This window comes from Clinocottus analis, unplaced genomic scaffold, assembly GCF_023055335.1.
Source record: "Clinocottus analis isolate CAN_PGR_092001 unplaced genomic scaffold, fCliAna1.0.p SCAF_9, whole genome shotgun sequence".
NCBI classification, from domain to species: Eukaryota; Metazoa; Chordata; class Actinopteri; order Perciformes; family Cottidae; genus Clinocottus; species Clinocottus analis.
The window spans coordinates 13,569,735-13,589,390 of record NW_027176251.1 but is presented as its reverse complement, the minus strand read 5'-3'; the positions used below and the strand labels follow the sequence as shown (position 1 = coordinate 13,589,390).

The 19,656-nt window shown below is 41.7% G+C and overlaps 1 protein-coding gene across 1 annotated transcript in view; it reads right to left on the bottom strand.

Annotated features, from left to right (window-relative positions):
* Positions 1–3: 3 nt before the first annotated feature.
* scap (SREBF chaperone) overlaps positions 4–19,656 on the bottom strand; it is a 29,028-nt gene continuing 9,375 nt past the window's right edge. Inside the window, exons 6-23 of the mRNA XM_068570676.1 lie at positions 17,485–17,590; positions 16,905–17,077; positions 16,100–16,226; positions 14,534–14,646; positions 14,240–14,334; positions 13,928–14,026; positions 12,496–12,708; positions 11,723–12,111; positions 11,345–11,494; positions 7,494–7,695; positions 6,777–6,892; positions 5,977–6,511; positions 5,463–5,548; positions 5,070–5,152; positions 4,280–4,446; positions 4,089–4,169; positions 3,506–3,712; positions 4–3,371 (exon numbers count right to left, since the gene is read on the bottom strand). Coding sequence (XP_068426777.1) covers positions 3,126–3,371; positions 3,506–3,712; positions 4,089–4,169; positions 4,280–4,446; positions 5,070–5,152; positions 5,463–5,548; positions 5,977–6,511; positions 6,777–6,892; positions 7,494–7,695; positions 11,345–11,494; positions 11,723–12,111; positions 12,496–12,708; positions 13,928–14,026; positions 14,240–14,334; positions 14,534–14,646; positions 16,100–16,226; positions 16,905–17,077; positions 17,485–17,590 — 3,188 coding nt within the window. The 3' untranslated portion in view covers positions 4–3,125. The remainder of the gene's footprint in view (positions 3,372–3,505; positions 3,713–4,088; positions 4,170–4,279; positions 4,447–5,069; positions 5,153–5,462; positions 5,549–5,976; positions 6,512–6,776; positions 6,893–7,493; positions 7,696–11,344; positions 11,495–11,722; positions 12,112–12,495; positions 12,709–13,927; positions 14,027–14,239; positions 14,335–14,533; positions 14,647–16,099; positions 16,227–16,904; positions 17,078–17,484; positions 17,591–19,656) is intronic.

Genomic DNA, 19,656 nt, shown 5'->3' with positions numbered 1-19,656 from the left:
CTGTTTGTGGTCTCAAAGCCTCTTTATTTGAAAATTAGTACAAAGTCTTGCGCTTCTTGTTGCGTTTGTGTGTGTTACAAAATGGTAACCAAGTTACCTGCACTACTGCAGCCTTTGAGAGCGTAGCCCACAAGGAGCGGACCTCCAGAGCCGTGAGAAATGAAATTATTCACAATCTGATTTCTAGGCGTTCAGCCTGCTGAGGCTGAGATGTGAACCGCACAGCGATAAACATCTGCCGTTACGGTGAAGATGAAGCCCAATTCTGATACTTTATTCCTGCTTTTCTACCAACTCAAAGGCTAAACAGGATGTCGTGGCTGCATCCACAGACCGGGATGGAGACGGGTATGTATGAAGCAGCAAAAACAAACCTGGTTACTAAATAACTCGACAAAGACGGTGTGTTGGGTAAGTGACTGGTCACAGGGCCGAGTACGTCCGTGTGTGATGAACCAAAACATTCGGAAGACGTTAAGATTCAAATGAAATGGTCACAGCAACCTTCCCTCCCTCTTTTCAAATGGAATAGATGGACATTGTGAGGAATATATTTATTCACTTTCTGGCGCAGAGCTGGAAGAGAAGATGGATACCGCTCCTGTAACGAGGTCACAGCCGAGAGGAAAAACCTCCGCGGCCTTAAGGATTCTAGTTCACGTGTTAAACCTCATGTTTAATCCAGACAAACGGGTGCAAAAATGATTCAATTTATTGTAAAGATGAAACAATATAAAAGTGTTTATTCGTGAGCTTTAAAGCTGCTCGGTTGACCCTCCCTCCCAATGTAACAAGCTTAATTATGAAAGAGTGGTATCGATTGACTCTTTTCATGGCCAGACAGCGAATCATCTTCATCATCACCAAAACGTCCAACTTCAGCTTTTAAATCAAATTTACATTTCAAGAAAAACAAGTAAAAAAAAACCTACAGACTAGACATGTCTCATTTCTAAAGGGTTCAAAACTAATAAACTTTGCAGGTGTGAGCCTGGTCCACGAGCGCCGGAGAGGGTTAGTAGTGCATTGGATTAGTGTTGCGATGCTGTGAAGGATGTCGCTGTATATTTCACGGATTTGTTCGTCACAACATTCAGTAGACACAGATACAGTAGATGACGGATGATTGGGAGGAAATACATTCTGTGTGGTGTTCAGGGACACGTGTTAAACCTGAATGTTACATTCTTTCAGCAGGAATTCAGGGTCAAAAGTTAAACGTCAAACAAGGGATCAAATGTCCCACAACTGACTAGTTAGTTTTATTACTTTGAAACAGATTTTAGTAGCAATTTGTCACCATTTCATCTCTTTACTAGGCAAACTATTAATGAGAAAATGAGACTAATCGTATTACAAGAATCCGTTTGGACTTTTAAGTCACAAAACATCAGAGCCATAAGCTTGCCTATTCGCCCTAAACCTGGTCCAGCAACAACTCTTTAAGAGTTGAAGTTAAGTATGATTTTATTATGTATAATGTGAAGCTTATGGAAATGTTTTATGCCTCTTCAAGCTCTGCGACTCATCAAAACTTTGCACATCGACACTGAATGAGAAATTCTTTCTTGGTTGTTTGTACCCGGCAATGTGTGAAAGAAATGTTTTTCCAAAACTAAGTACAATTTCTCTCTGGTATCTAATAAAAATGCAACATCATCTGAAAACAATTGAGCACAATAAAAGCATCTGTGTATATAAATATTGTTATGCATTATTAGCTGACAGGTGCATTAAACAGCTAAGTTTTTAAGAGACACCAGGCGAGAGGTGCTGCTGGACAAATTAACCGTCTATTCACATTTTTCACTGACTGGCTGCAGAAAGAACATTAACATGACATTACTTGAGTCATTATTCGTGCCCAAAACAGTTTAGAGTTGAACCAGCTACAGTAAACGGCAGTTTAAAAAAAAAAAATCTCTTTAAAGGGCACAATTTATTCAAGAATACGACAGCCAATGTAAACATGACGTCAGCTAACGACAGCCTGTGCAGAACAAAGTCAGTATTCTCATCCAAAATTCAAGCAGTTTAGAAAAGCGGAGGTAGCCTGATGAAGGTGTAGCACGCGGGGGAGGGGAGAGGCTCAAACAGCTCAGTAACCCCCAAAAGGAGGAGCCTTTTCTCCGCTACAGCCCCATCACATCAAACACTTCAGTGTTTCCAGTTCAACATCACAAGTCATCGTTTTATAACCAACGCCCCCCCGCCCCCTCGAACAAATAATCACCATCTTACATGTATGCCATTATTTCCACATTGTTATAGTCTCGTCTAAAAGCCGGGATCAGCCATTCATAAACAAACGGTTATTCAAAAAGGTATCGCTAATAAATAATAGATTTGTACATATAAAAACAGGTTTACTTTGTACAGTAATTATCAGTTCTCACACACACACACACACACACACACACACACACACACACACACACACACACACACACACACACACACACTTTGTTCTCAGCAGTATTATGCCATAAAAGGGCCAAGATTCATTCATTCATTCATTCACTCACCCCCACACCCCCCCCCCCCCCCCATCCCAACAGGCCGTGGGCCTGGAGAGCTCGCTGTGGCTGCACTTTGCTGTTTGAGCGAAAGAGGCAGCAGGAATATAAAAAGAAATCAAAGGAGACAGTTTTATCTTCCTCTCTGGGTGGGTGGGGGTCACAGTGAAGCCCCACCCGTATAAGCAGCATAGAGGGCAGAGCCACAACAAAACACGCATAAAAAAAAAACGAAAAGAAAAAGCACTGGCGACAGGTGGATCCTCTTTAAGTGAGACACGTACAGCTTTTCTTGAACGACCCTCGTAAATGTCACCGATTCGGTATCAAAAGGTACGTCACCCTCCTCCGATAAAATGCAGGAGGTTGCACAATCAGTCCTTAGCTCATGGCATCCAGGCTTGTACTTCGAAAACTTAAAAAGAGCTTTGTACGCACATGGAAACTGGTGTCGTCATCGCGTCTCCTTTGGGTGTCAGAAACAAAACAAAAAAAAAGAAAGCCAAAAGCAAAATGAAAAAAAACCTGGAAAGTCAAAGTGACGAATGGGTAAAAGGATGTTCTGAGTGCAAGTTTTTCTTGTTTTTGTTACCGGTGACATCAACAACCTCAGTCTAGTTTTTCCAGCACAGAGGGCACGTACACCAGACTGAGCTCGCTGCCAAAGTCACAGATGATGGCGGCGTTGTCGAGCACGAGCAGCTGCCGGACGCCCTGGCCGTCGCTGCTCTGGCCGAGGTAGACCGTCTGCAGCAGGTCCCCGAAGTTCAGGTCCCAGAAGGAGACGCAGCCTTGGCCCCCCGTCACCAGCAGGGACTCGGAGATCACTCCCAGACTGGCCCCGCAACCCACCTCCTGGTGAGGACGGAGAGAGAGGAGTGAGCTTGAGAAGTTGTGTTGTTGTGGTGTCCGGTGGCAAATGTAAGGTTAGTTTTTTATTATTTATTCACGAGCGAGAAAGCTTCAGACGGAGGTGCTGCTGATTGTACCTGCTGTATGGAGTAGAGCTTGATCCCAGTGCTGCGGTCCCAGATACAGATGAGGTCATCCAGTCCCGAGCTGATGACGCAAGAGGTGGTGCAGACGAGCGACGTGACGTCGCCGCGGTGACCGTAAACATGGCTGACACGACTCCCCGTCAGGACATCCCACAGGCAGATGGCGCCGTCTTGCCCTCCACTCGCCAGAACCATCGTCTGAGGAGAACCGGGTCGAAATAATAAACTCTCTTGGCTGATTTTCTGACTTCTTTTAACAGTGTTCTTCAACGTTTTTCATTTCATGTTTCGAGATATTGTTGTACGGCACACATACACTTATGCTAAAAAATTATGATAAAGTCACTGTGTAGCAAAGTCATAGTACAGTATGTTGAAAAGCACAGTGAAAAAACAATGCTAATGCTGTTTAGCCAAAGTTAGCACACTTGGGTGGAAAACTCTCAAGAGCTTATTGTGGACGTGAGACGGATCCTGTGTCGGCTGCCTCAACGAGTACTCAAAACTGTGTGCGAGTGTGTTCTGATGGAATTTTTCCGGTGGTGTGACGTCCATGAGCCGGTCTGTGACTGACCTGGTCTATGTAGATGGCTGTGATCCCTCCAGAGTGACCCTGCAGAGTGAAGAGGCAACACGAGTCCTCCAGGCGATAAACCTGGTTGAACATAGAAAACAATGTATGAGGAGCAATAAAACTGTTCTCATATCTTTTACAGATCTTTGTAACAACATCAGACATGTTATCAGGCGTATTCAGCGCGTTACCCGGACAGTGTGGTCCTGGCTACCGGTGACGACTCGCCCGGCAGCCGCTCGCAGCACCGTGATCGGCTTCTGGTGGGCGCACTGGACCGAGCGCGTGAGCTGGCAGCTGATCACGTCCTCGCTGCTGTAACAGGGAGAGGGAGGCACGCTGCCCCGCCCAGGGCCACCTGCAGGAAGAGGAAGAGGAGGATATTTATTTCTTTAAGGAACCTTCTGCTTGTTCCAAAGTTTAGGCTCAAATCTAAAAGGCTCATCTCTTTAAAATCACTTCTTAAAACCCACTTTTACACACTGGCTTTTATGTGACGTTGTCTTTTTACTACTTTTATTTTATGACTGATTTTAGTATTTGATTTTCCGAAATGATTGTCTATTTATTATATATCTTGGCACAATAGATGAAACAATAAAAAATAATTGATACGATAAAAAGAAACCCTTCAGTGTTTTACTTTTATCGCAGATTGTCTTGCTTTGTGTTTGATTGCCTTGTTTTTGCAGTTTTGTCAAAAAAAAGTGTTTTTAAAAAGGTGCTCTATAAATAAAGTTGTTCTTCCATTTCTTTATTATATACAAAAATTGTTCTTTGGTCCGTTTCCTGAGGATATGATATGTCAACATAAAAATAACCCTTGTGAATAAGGTTGCTATGCTTTTTTGTGAACTCATTAATTTAGCTATGGAGGCCATGTTCAATACAACGTAAAAACACAAGCTGTGAGAATATACAGAAATATATGTATCCGAAACAATCAAAAATAAAAACACTGAGTCATGCTTTGCGCCTCACCTCTGTACTGCAGCAGACCCAGAGGTTTGTTGATCTCAACGGTAAAGAAATCCAGAGACCCGTTCAGCCGAGCCGCTACAATTCTGGGGAGGAAAAAACATGGAGGACGAATGTTTAGTCATGTTTGTCTCACTTGAAAAAAAAGGTGTAATGTGTTAAGATTAAAATAAAAGAAACTACACAAATTCCACAATGAATGACTTTTAGTCTGCATCGTTGCAGCGACAGTAGAGCGAGCACATCGCGAGTCTGAATCAGTAAGGGAGGTGAACCTCGTGATTAGACACTCCCAGTAAATGACCTCCATAAAAGACTCAATTCTGCTCCACGTCAACAAAACCTGAAACAAAAAGACACGCATGCAGCAAAAAAGAGTTTTTTTGTGTGTTTCACCTGTTGTTGAGGAAGGCGAGCGCTGTGATCCCAGAGCCTCCGTCTTCATTAATGCAGCGTAGCGACCCTTCAACTGCATCCCACAGCTGGAACCAAATACCACAATAAATAGTTAAAAAAGGGTAGACGAACGTTATATTTTCATCCTGTAGTGTTTATTTAAATGGATGTTTTACACAGAACAGACGCATGACGGGCTCTAAACATCACGCTGCTGCTTTCACTTGATTCTCACAGCAAGTCTTTACCAAACATTAAAGAGGTAACATTTAAAAAGGCAAGTAGTGCCTCTTGGTAGCCAATAGTGAGAACAGTTTCATTCAATCACCAGAAGATGACCAGATGTCTTAAATATCTACAGAGGTGCACAAACTTTCAAAAATATTTAATGTGTGGAGAAGTGGAGAAGTGAAACTTTTACAAAATATGTATTAAGAGGAACATGTGGTCATTATGACCTCATAAAAACAAAGAGAAAAGGCATAAAATGACACATATGATAGATTTGACCCACCTCCAGTTTACCGCTGCTCCTCCCAGCAGCTATCAGATTTCCTCTCAGCTCCATGGCCCAGACGGAGCTTTCCCCGTCTCCCGTCGCCTGCGTTCCCGCCGCGGAGGCTCTGTCCTGGGCTACGAAGGTGGCGGCATCCCCTAAGCTGGGCCTTCTCTGGAGCTGGGCAGCTGAGGGCGATGAGGAGGAGTTGGAGGAAGGAGAAGGGTAGGTGGACGGCGACGGCGGCTCGTGCTCTATGTAGGCGCGCTCCACCAGACCCCCAAAGTCAAAACCGTGCCGGGGTGGCGTGCAGAGGTGGGAGGGGGGCTGGGAGGCAAAGTTGGTGTCAATGAGCGGGGTGAGGTCGGGCTGGTCGTTGAACAGAGTCGGCCATGCGGGAGCAGCGCGGCGCCTCAGAGGGTAGCCCTCTTCCTCCGATAGTCCGTCACAACCGAGAGGCTCGGGGCCGAGGCACTCGGTCTCCGCGGCTCCGCACACGCCGTCCCAGCCGTCGCGATGCTCCCAGAAGCCACTACTGCCGCTCCGTCGGAGCCTGAGAGGGATACGAGGAGTAATTTGACATCGCCTTGCAACTAGCTGAGAGCTATGCCGGGTGATAAATCAATCTGCCTGGTGTTATTGCTGGATGTTGAGATGCTTAGTTTATGAAAGTTGTTAAATGTTAGTTTAGGTTTAGAAACTTTTCTAGAAAACAATTAAATCAGAAGTGTAAAACCAGAAAGAATGAGCTCCTGGATCACATTTAGCTCGCGTTAGCAGCGGTACTGTAGAGGTTTAAATAAAGAGTAAATGCTCACCCGTCGTTCGGGATGACGGTCAAGCAGTCGCCGGTCTGAGTGTCCCAAACCCGGATCTGTCCGGCCAGGCAACAGCTAGCCAGCAGCATCCCGTCACTGGCCAAACACTCGATGTCCTGAGAGGCACAAATACAGAGCGTGAACCAAATGAAGGGTAAAACACAAAAACACGGCGCTTCTTAAAGTGCAAAACTGCATCTGGAAAAAAAACACAACGCACAATAAGATACACAATAAATATGTGAAATACAGACTTGGTGCAAACGAAACACCGAAGCGCCGTCTGGAAGAATCCACAGAATTGTCGGGCTGAACAGGGCAACCCTCCATAGTTTATAATTCTCAAAAATCATTAACAACAATAACAACAGCCGCAGTTACCTGCTGCTTCTCCTGAGGACTGTCTGGTCAAAGCCCCTGACAGACCAGCAGCCTTGCATTTGTATTTTTAAGTTGGTCTTTAATGTTTTTTCTTTTGCATTTAGAAAAGTAAAGTTAGCATTATTATTTGCCAATCCAATGAATGGAAACATGCAAACACCAACATATAGGCCTATTTGGGAAACATGTCATCAAGCAAGAGCTTAGCGAATGTATGAACGACTGGATTACTTCGACACTGCAGAAACTACAGAAGCATCTTCCATCTACTAATTGTGGGCGGTTTATGTCGAAGACTTTTTCTAATTGAAAAAACCTCCTCGGGTCCATTCTCACCATACTGTGGCCCCTCAGCAGCAGCGGCGAGATCTCGCTGACGGGCGGCGAATAGCCGTAATCGTCGCAGGGCAGGTCCCCTCGGCGCCGGCGCCCGTGAACGACGCCGTTCTGGCCGTAGTTCCGCGGGCAGAGGACCCGGTAGAGACAGAAGAGCAGCAGAACCAGCAGGACGCCCGCCGCCAGGCCCAGAGCTGCCACCCTGCAGGGGACGAGGGCAAAGGAGGAGTCAGGCCATTTTAAAGATTCCCCTGGGGACGCTTCACAGTACAACAGTGGCCATATTTTTATATTTGTTTATTTAATTAGTGAAGAAAAAAACAAAACATTGTTGCTTATTAAACTCCCACTGTTTAACTGTTCCATTAATTTACAATTTTAACTGTGATGAAGCTCATGTTTCTAAAAACAAATCCCTCTAAAGTCATATTAATGACTATTAATAATACTTGACTATTTAGAAAGCATATTATTTCTCTCATTCTTTTACAATTTTTGGATACTTTCAGGTCATCAACTTTAAACAATCTATTTTTTAAAAAAAAATAATTAAATAAATAATTACACTGCATGTAAAGAGACACATTGTTAAGGGACAACATAACAATTTGAAACTCAAGTCTCCCCCAAAACTATCCCACAGGTTTAGATTGACCAATTACCTCGACAAAAACCTGAATTATTTTAGAAAATAATCTCTGATTAAACACAAATCTAGATTTTTTTTTTCATGATACACATTTTATTCAGCACGATAATCTTCATGAACAAACACCACTTTTATGATTTTGGAAGCGTAATTGCAATTGGCAGAAGTAAAAAGTCAACGTCGTACACACAACTGCGTTTGAAAAGAAACAAAAAAGCTTTGAAATTTCACATAGCGATATTATATAGACAAGAAACGCATAAAAAAGAAACAATAAAAAAAACAAATTCCCTTCAAACTGAATGTGGTGGTTTTACGACTCAGTCCTGCTGCACTCGCTGTGCAGCTTCTACCCGCTGAGGAATGTGGCATAACTGTGACGATGAAACCCGCCCCAGAGTGTGACCAACCTGAAATACCGGTCCTCTAAAACCTGGTCTGCAGCTCGGTAAAAACTAAAACTCCCTTTTAAAAACATGCAGCTACAAGCTGGCTTCAGCAGCGTTTGTTTAATTAAACAAAAGCCAGATGATGGAGAGACACACGTTTGCTTTTATTACACAGTTGAGAGTAAATGAGAGGAAGCACAGATGCGAGATAACAGCTTGATCACAGGCGTTTTATGGCTCTTCGGTTTATTACTGATCTCCTGTGACCGTGAGAGCCATTAAAGTCGAGATTAACTAAATGTATGATCTATTAGTAGTATTGGTTGTATAACATGCAACAACGGTTTCTTGCCGACTCCAACCAGAGGTTGCGATGACATTTCCAGCATCTTAAACCCCATCAAGATGATTATAAAATGAATTTCACTCCAAAATGAGAAGTTTAATGAGCAGCCATACAGCTGGAATTAAAGGGCTCACTTTAGCCTCATTTTGCATTTGGCTCCCTGAACTCACGCTGTCCAACTACAAATCAATTAAATGCACTCATAGATCACGAATTAGGCCGTCCCGTCACCTTTATATGAACTTCCAGAGTAAGACGCATCCTGCACTCATGTTCCGCTATCTGACGAGAGACAAGTGTGTACGAGTCAGTCTGTATTTCTTTTGTTTGCCAACAATGAACCTTTTATAAATAACGATCAATGGGGTCACGTCCTGTCGTTTTGGTTTTCACCTGTTCTCCAACAAGAGGTCGGAGGTGCAGATGTTACTGAGGATTTTGGTCACCAACTAAATATCGATCAAAATCCGGTTTTCTCTGGTGTCGACGAGGCCACACAGCCTACGTACAGGTTTGCTGCAATATTACCAGTGATGGGTTTTCTCTGTTCCCAAACTAAAATTAGGCTCTTGTTTATGCAGCGATTAAAATCAGTTACACCGTGTAATTTGAAGCCGTTCAGTTCAGTACCTTATAAAGATTACCTTGTAAAGGTTTATGATGTGCAATTATGAACAGCTGGACGATCCTGCCAATGTAAACACATCCGGCTACAGCGTGGAGGAGGCAGGACGGCCCTCCTACAAGCGATCATGTGTGACGAGAAACAACTGGAGCTAAATATCTTTTTGTTTTAATGATTAATTTGCAGATTTTTTTTTTTTATACGAGAAACAGAGTAGAATATAGAGCTGGAAATGAAGAAAGTTCTTCCTAGTTTATTCTCTTTTACTCAACGATTCTTCCTATTTCTTGATGCATGTTGAGAGAAACAGTCAAAAGTCAAACATAATGCTAATGCAGGAAGATAGTGGAGGGGTGCTGGATCTGCAAGTTTAAAAAAAAAAAAATTTTTAAAGGTCGCAGTCATATATGATATCCACGCACAGAATCTTTCCCCAGAGATTAGAAGACAATATGTCTGTGTTGCAACTTTCTCTCGATCCCACTCGAGTGTGTTCATCTTTGTCACACTGGCCTTCTCAAACTCAGCTGCCACTTCCTCACTGTGAAGGTCACGACCCTGACCCGACTTCAGCTGATAGTCCTTCGTATCTGCTGTCCAAAGATAAAACGAGAATAACTCGGCCTTCCACTTAGCAGTCAAGGTGACAACACTTTTTCTTACGCAACACAGCACAGCGAGAGCTAAACTCCAGGCTCCTATGTTATTGTTGAGGGACTTCTTTTGATTATTTGTCCAAATATACTGACGTAATATATGGGAAATCCTGTTAAAACGGCTCTTGTGACAACTATCAAAACAATGACGGAGAGGTGTGTTCAAAGACAAGCTGACAAATCTCGACCCTTAACGTACCACAAGCAGTAATATGTTTCTCAGAGACTAAACAGGATAAAATGGCTTCTCCTTTATTCTCTTCTGCCTGAAGCACAGGATGGTAAAAATATATACCATAGAAAACACTAACAGAAACACCAGAACTTTGTACTAAAAACAAAACAACACACTAAAATCTACTTTGTTATTATTCCCCGCCTGCATTTCATACGAGGGTAACACATGACTTTCAAATTTTAAATTTGTTTCAAAGTACATTTTTTTTCTCAGCTTTGTTTGGAGACAATATTGCATGTTGATATTGTCACGTCTCGCCATCGCCTCATTGAAGTCATGATGGAAAAAAGTAATTGACGAATATGCAGTTGCAGTTTAAATGAGCTAAATTAACGCTGCCTCGACTGCTTCTTGTTTACTGCTCGACCTCCTGCAGAAGACACTTGCAGAGGACATTGAAACAAAAGGTTTCAATGTCCACTGTACAATCAGTTCAATGACACTCTGGTGGAAAGACCCAAGGCCAAGGACCTTTCCCTGCTGCAGCCCTCGCTTACACTAGTCTGTGTGTGTTGAGTGTTTTTGCTTCAGCCAGGTGCAAACTTCCACAGAATAATTTGATCAATTTATGGACGTCTCAAAAAAAAAAGAAACATTACAACCTGATTAAATGTTGTAAAACAATAAAACAGCATAATTACATTAACACATTTATATATATATATATATATATATATATATATATATATATATATATATATATATATATATATATATATATATATATATATATATATATATATATATATATATATAGACTCAACACGCTGGTCAAAGAGGAGAGACGAGGAGTGTCTCTGGTAGCGAGCTGTCAATCACCTTGTAGTCCCGCCCTAAAACACTCTGTGCTTTATGGTCTGTTTGACTCTAAATGACCATAATTTACGAGATGAACATGATGCTGTATTGAAGAAAACTTGAAACAAGATATTATGTGTGTGTACTTACTTGTAGAGGGTGAGGTCTGTCTGTAGATCTGCAGACACTTTAGGAATGGATGGAGGAGGGTGTCTCGTGTCCTGAGGGTGACGCGTCTCAATGGCCTCCTGAGGGCTCAGGTGAACAGTGACTGGAATGACGGGCAGGATGCTGATGTACCTGAAACAAGACGTCCAGTAACAATATTAATATAGATTATAAAACCTGATGGGGGTCTTCAGAATGCAGAATACTAAAGTGGCGAATGCTCCTTTACGTGGGGATATAAACAGTCGTAAAATTGGGATTTTTCTTTCATTTAATAAAAAACCTTTTTGGGGATTTTAACGGTTCGATTAAGTCTGATATAAATCTGATATTCCCAGTTATTCCACAGACTAAACTCACCTCTTGGCTAAAGTGATGTTGTAGTAGCTGAAGAGCGACGGCCAGTGCCTGAAGGAGAGCCTCCTCCAGCCCTCCTCGTCCTCCGCTCCCCATGTGATCTGGGGCACGGAGGGGGGCGGGGCCTGGGGAAGGGGAACTGCCCGGGCGGCACCATGGTGACCCTGTGACTGGTTCTCGGGTAAGGGAGTGGGATCCGGCGGTGGGTGGATGCTGAGGGTGCTGGTGGGATCGCCTCCAGGAAAGACAGGTGCCACACCAAGGTGAGGGGGCAGACCGCCTCCTGCGGGATCTCCCAGGGGGCTTTGCTCGGACACCTGAGCGGCCAGGTAGGTGCGGATTCCAGCTGGGTCGGTATAGACGAGGATGCCAATCCAGATCACCGTGCCGACCTGGAGATGAAGCAAATGGAATAAAAGTGAAGGTGATATTTCTGCTCAAATGGTTTGATGATGGTTTGACTTTTTGTCTGATTTAGTGAGCTTAACGCGGATGTAGTCTTCGGTTACCCGTCCCTGTTGATGTGGTTTCAATTGCAAAGCTATTCATCCATTTCAAAGCAAAGACACAGAGGTAAAAGTCAACTTGAGGGTGCAGCTGCACTGATGCGTCACTGAACCAACAAACCTAACAACAGACAATGATCCTGTCAGTCTTTAATACAAAGAAAATACAATACGAAAGGGAATTAATCAAGGCGCAGAAAGCACAGGAAGCCAACAATGTGACACGAAAAAAGACAAATCTACGATCTGCTTTGTTTTACAAATTCTCACCATGATGATGCGCTGAGCCAGGCGCGTGCGGGCCAGGAAGTACACCACGCGCAACCTCTTGGGGAGCCGGAGGTTCCTGAAGGCGGGGGTCTGCAGGGTGATCGTGTGGGGAGAGGGCCGCGGGGGAGGAGGGACCTCCCGTGTACGCAGCGGGCCAGGCTTGGGGGGCGGCAGACCTGCCTCGGCTGGGAGGCGGCGGTTCAAATCCGCCAGCTGTGGTTAGGGGAGTTGAAAACATTTACACGTCTTGGAAACTGTGTTGAATAGTAAATCTTGAATAAATAAAGCTCATACATATATTGAATATATATGGGTATATTGAGTATAAATATATGGCTGCAACTAACAAATATATTCAATATATGTATTTCTACATATATTGAATATGTGTGTATGTATGCATGTGTGTGTATGTATATGTATGTATGTATGTATGTATGTATGTATGTATGTATGTATGTATATATATATATATATATATATATATATATATATATATATATATATATATATATATATATATATATATATATATATATATATATATATATATATATATATGTCAACATATTTATATAGTTACACAATTAAACATATACATAACATAATTGTATGTTTATATAATATATATATATATATAATATATATATATATAATATAAATATAATATCAATGTAAATAATACAATAAGCTGATGCTCATTTAGCTGTGCATTGAGCTAACACAAATGACAGGTTTCAGCTTGTGTGTTCAAACTACCTTTGAACACAGTAATCTGAGAACTATGCGGTGAATGTACGTGGGCCTGTAACTGACACCCGACCTCTCGTATGACTCTTAACTGCTCATAAGAAAGAGGTTGTGCGGGTTTGACCTTATCTTCATGTTTACATGTGAGAATTTTACACCAGCTATTAAGATTGTGTGGCAGATATGTGCGAAGAATAAATACATGCAGATTTAAAAAACGGTTGTAATTTAGGTTATCAGTTTCTATTAATTCGGCTTTCAATAGCCTGCAGATAAACTAGTTAACTAAAGGAGCTTTGGTTTTGCATTTATAAGCGTTATCCATTTAAAAAGGTGGCAAAATATCAGTGTTTTGTGTCTCAATGCCTTTTTTTTTAAATCTTTTTTTTTATTGGCTTAAGTTTATTAGCACATTTTACAGGGTGTCCTGTAAAATGTGGGTCCTGCGATAAAACGGCCACCAATCGTTAACGGCTCATGGTCATTCTGCATAGTATGATCGGTGGTCATATAAGCCTTGTATAATTAATATATATATATATATATATATATATATATATATATATATATATATATATATATATATATATATATATATATATATATATAAATAAATAAATAAATAAATAAATAAATAAATAAATAAATAAATATGTTTGCATGAGTCAGTCAAAGTTCTCACCTCCATGCGTCGGATGTCTATAGATAGCACTGTGGTGAAGAAGAACATCTGCAGGAAGAAGTCAGACACCAGCCCAACCACAGCAAACAGACAGAACTCCTACAGCGTAGCGACGGCAGTCAAAACAAAGCCAATGTTAGCATTTCGAATTTTAACAAATGGGTAAAAACAGGCACAATGACTGGCTCAGAAAGCTCCATCATGTGTTGCAAGAAGAACAACACGATGCTCAGTGTGAAAAGTATATGAAACACGTCTAACAATTATTCTAATACTTTTGTTGATGCAGCAATACGACCGTATTTTTGTTACCTGGATAGCTGGCACCAGAGTGAAATATCCAATGAGGACGATGCAAAGTTCAGTGGCCATGTTCTTCATGATAGACCAGCTTTCATTACTAAGACCTGGAGAAAAGAAAAAAAAAGCTGGAGTTGGTAATCTTCTTGAAGTATTGCTGTTCCTGAAAAAACAAATAAACACACACACACACACACACACACACACACACACACACACACACACACACACACACACACACACACACACACACACACACACACACACACACACACACACACACACACACACACACACAATCATTACCCTGAGCGATGCGGAGTTTGACCTCGAGGTCGACGGGGGTGGACACCACGGACTTGGTGAGGACCAAGACGTTTTCCAGCCCGATCACCACCACCAGGTAAGGAAAAATCTCCCTGCCGACAGAAAACAATTACAAACTGAACACTGCTGAGCGTGGTCACATGTGTGCTGGATATTCAGACAACAAAACTCTTCTTCACGTCTCTAGAGTCAGGAGTTGAACGCTAGCCCCAGTGAACTCAAAAAGTACAAACTTTAGTTCCGATTATCAGCAAAAGTACCAGCAGTAAATCACAAATACTCCCAATCTCCCTGAAATGGTTGTGAAGTATTTTGATGAGTGACCGCCGAGTATTGTGGGTGGCGCCACCCACAATACTCAGCAGTAACTCATTTTATAAGAAGCTGTGTCGGATCTAAAAGATAAGAACAAATGTATGCGACACAAGACAAAACCAGAGAGAGATTAGTTTGAGAGTATAGTTATGCTTGGACTGTAAAAGGAGCTCTCTTTGTGAAGTCAGATGCAAGTAAGCAGAACAAGTGGCCTGCATTCCTATATCCTAGTTATGTTGACCGTGTAGAAAGTAGAAGCACGCCCCCGAGCAGACTTGGTGTGGCTCTTGGCCAACAGTGTGTAACAGTGGTCACGCCACAAAGTCTGCTTTCTAATAATCCGAAAACGATTGGACAACCATTAAATGTCAACGTCACGATAGCGCCACCCCGTTGTGGAGTCCCACCCACATCTGCCGCACCCCCCTCCATTCTCCTTCATCCATACTAACGCACAGACCTTTCCCTGTGTAAACATTAACACAAATTCATGTAAAAGTCAATGCAGAGAAAGTGGGAAGTCAATAAGCTGGAATTGGTGTTTGTCTGTGTGTCTTTTTGTGTGTGTTTTCCGTGGCCTTGTCTTTCAGGGATTCAGATAAGAGATAATGATAAAACTGTCATGCCTGTTGGGGCTGTAAATATTAACAGGATACGTTTGAGTGTCAACAGCAGAGCGAAATGAAGGCTGCAGAGAACCAGAAGCTTAATTTAAATATTGTTCTGTGTGTAAAAATTATTACTGTTTGGGAAAAAAATATATATCTGCAACTCAAGTTGTAAGATACATGTTGACTTGTTTTACTGATTCGAGCCAAAGAGTCTACAACTGAGTTAGCAGCTCTGCTTTGAACTACACCAATGATGCTAGCATGCTGATATTAAGCCGGTACAGTGTTTATTATGTTTACCAGGAAATGTCATTGGTCTCTACTAGATATTCTCCTCATGAACCAAAGTATTTGGTCACATCCAAATGATTTTGAACGGACATTAGATGAAAAATGATGATTTTGCCAAAGTTTATTTTGAGAAAGCCTAATTTGCTGCAACCACGAGAGGCTCTTGAACGCAGCCACAGCTAGCCACCTGAAATATCTTGCAGGTTGCTGCAGCAGAATGCAAGATTAGCCGTATACGGACGCAGAGGTGCACACGAGCGCCCAATCGCACGTTTCTCCTAGTGGAGATATAAAAATGTTTTAAGAAAAACAAAGTGTGCATTCCTACCCTCCATTGAGCGTGGGCGTCAGTCCAAACAGCGTGCAGAGTCCCACAGACATGAGTAGGGAGCTGAGGACTGTGACCACGGCGGCCAGAGCCAGACCCCACTTAGACTTGACCATATCAATCTTACCTACAGGGAATAAAGGAGAAGAGATGATGAAGACGGGACAGTTATAGCCATTGGATCTATAGATTCATTAACTATTCTGTTTAACACCTCAGCCATGAAATCAGATGGTGATTTGCTTCATCCCCAGGTTTATTACTTAAGTTGTAATCAATTCTGTACCACAGTTTTCATAAAAAGGTGGCCAAGTGCTGCCAAAGTGAAGGTTTTCAGATGCAAATTAAATTCATAACACCAAATCTATCCCTAAAATAAACGTGAATTTGATGTGAAAAACAGTAGATTTGTTTGCTGCTGTAATTCTGAAACGTCCCCACTGCAAGACCAATTAAGAAATATCGAATTAAGAAACAGCATTTCTCTAAATACCTAATCAGTGTTAATGAAAAATATTTAAAGCCTTTTGTTAACCTTCTTTCTCACTCCTGTGATTATTTTTCCAAGTTTTGGCCTTCAAACAATCATTCTAAAAGTATATTTTCTGTAAAATTAGTATTTATGCATTTGTTTTCTTAACTGATTTGCACAGGTAAGTCGCCGGAGGTTAAGTGGGAAACATTCTTACAACAGAGTACAAAGTTCCTGTGTGAGGAATATCTACTGTATGAGTCTGGCATATTTCAAAAGATGTTGTTGAGTAAAATAGGAAAAAAAAATTAAAAATTAAAAAGCAGGACTGACGTGTGGAGAAGTAAATGTAGGCAAAAAGGATGATGTATGTAGTGACGAGGGGGATGAGCTCGGCGATGCCGATCTCCTCTTTGAAGTGGACGTGGACCATGTGGTCGTCTCTCAGGCTGCAGTTGGCTGACGGGTGGAGCTGCTTCAGACGGGCCCGCATGCTGCCCAGGAACCTGGACACAGACACAGACACGCACTACGTAACTAATCCAGCACTTTTGTAGCATATATATTGTTGACTTGGCATAAAATGCAGCGTAGAGAGGCTAAAAAAAAAGCTTCCAGTTGCCTCAGTAATAGTTGTTTTATTAGTAATCCCTCAAAATCAATTCGGTAATATGCTACACGAGTCATATTAAGCACACGGCAATAATTAAAGCAGCCTGCAACTTCAGAAGAGAAACAATCCAAATTGCAATATTGAAGGAAAACTGCACAAATGAATTACCCTTCATGTGACAAAACTCCTGGAATGCCCCAAAAAACGTGCAACAGACTTTGCATTAGAACAGTTGCTTTTATATCGTGTCATAAAGTGAAATAAAACCTAAAAGAAGGATACAAGCTAAATGAAACCCACCTCGCATCGTAGCTGGACAGCACGACGGTGATGGTGTATGTCACCACCCTCTTCCTGTTGTAGTGACTGACGCCAGTGTACTTCCCAGGGACGCCAAAAAGCAAGTCTACAACACAAACATAGACAAATTACTTAACATATTTTGTTGCACAATACATTGTCCCAGAAATAATTGCGATAAACAAATTAAAAGTTAAATAACTTATTTCTTAATATTCAGACACGTATGTAAAGGAAAATACAATTTCTTAATAAATAAAACCATACAGTCAAAACAATATAGTAAAATACACTCTTAGGATCCGTTTTAACAAAAATGTACAAAGTCTGCACAGTCACTGCACATTGTCAAATAACAGTAAGGAAAGCCTTGCTGTTCATCATGGAAACACGTTGACATTAGATGCACACAAAAATGATTTGAGTTCATGTCTATCTATATATGGTGCAATAATTAGATAATGTTATCGTCTTGACAGGCGTACAGGACATTTCTGTAAAGGGCACAAATTCATGCTGCAGCATCTAGACCGGGAGCCATTCATTAGTGGCCTGTTTGCCTTCGGTATGAACTCGAGTATTAGTCTGACTGCAGCTCCAGAATAAAGCTGCCCCTCTGACAATCACTTGAGCTGGACACTGAGGCAGAATGCTGAGCTGGCTTCACCCAGTCAGGGAGGGTGATTTGGTTCACTATGTCAGTGGGCAAAGCTTGAAGAGAATTCAAAAGTTCCCGAGGAATGAAATCGCTCATTCTTCGATATGAAACCCTCTAATGTTCGGATATCGCTAATCCCACCCGCTCGCTGCCTTGTTACAATTGCTCCCGTTGACAGCAATCAAATGGAATGGTGGCAGACTGCCTCGCTGAAAGAGGTTTAATAAAAGCTTCTGATCAAACTACACACTCCTTTATTTTCAATACGCCTTAAAACAAAAAAACTAAAAAGATGCTCAGCATGCACAGCCCCGACCAGACAGAATGGATATGGTGAGTAATCTAGGAAGAGCACAGCGCTCCTTTAGCAAAAGTTAAGCCAAGTGGTTCCTACTCATGTCATACAAACTCACCAGGATTCAGACCATAGATTACAGATATTGACAAATAAAAGAATCAGACTTTTTTTTAATACAGCTGCATTAATCTCATATATCTATTTGTTATATATGTAACATGTTTCAAGGAAATTAAAATAATCAAAAATATCTTTAATACGCATGTTTTTAAAGCTCTGAAGCTACATTCAGTAAAATCTGCAGCACTAAAAACTTAATAACTTTTAGAAGTGAAAGAAATATATTAATATTACACAATCAATATTTGGATGTAAGAAAGTGAAAACTAGCTGATACATTTATTTGCTGAAATTCTTTTTAGTTTGATGAATGTAAAAACATTTAGCAACAACCATTGACATAAATAAATGTTGCAAGCAATCCGTGTAAATCCTTTCAACCTAATACAGTGAAAAATCCACAAAACTTTTTTTTTTTTGACTAATGCTATTGGATTTGACAAAGTCCTTGTGTTTGTCGAAGTGGTCACATTAAACATTTTAAAGAAAACCCATGACACAAAGCTCTTGGTGAGCTGGTACAGGCTGACCCAGAAGAGAACAAGCTGCGGGAGACAAAGACACATTAAGACAGCTGCTTTGCTGTTCGCTCTTCAGAGGCGTCCACGTGACACTTCTGTCATCTATATACGATTCAGGAGTCGATGTTCAACTCATGGAGTCCGCCGGCGGATCATTTTTACCAGCACCGTGTCGCAAAGTCAAGGATGCTCGTCGCAGAGTTATTTTCCACACTGTACACTCTATCGATCCATGTCATGGGTCAAGGCAGGGTCTGTACCAAAGAGCATTCCTGGTCACAAACATGTGTGAATTCAGCCTTAAAGGAACAGTCCAGGATTCATGGGAGTGGGGTTTGAGTAGGAGTTGCTGGTCTAAGTCTGCCTTGATTGGTTAGTTTTCTGGTGTTAGTGTGACTTTTAAAAGGGTTCGTTTGGAATCATCAATGTGTCACAGAACACAAACAGTGTAAACAATAGCGGCAGCTGTGAACCACAGACTTGTGTTTAACGAGGTAAAATTACTGTTTTTTATAAAACGTCATCACAAAAAACATCCCCGTTTGTTTGCGTCAATTCTAAACCTGACTAGCTTC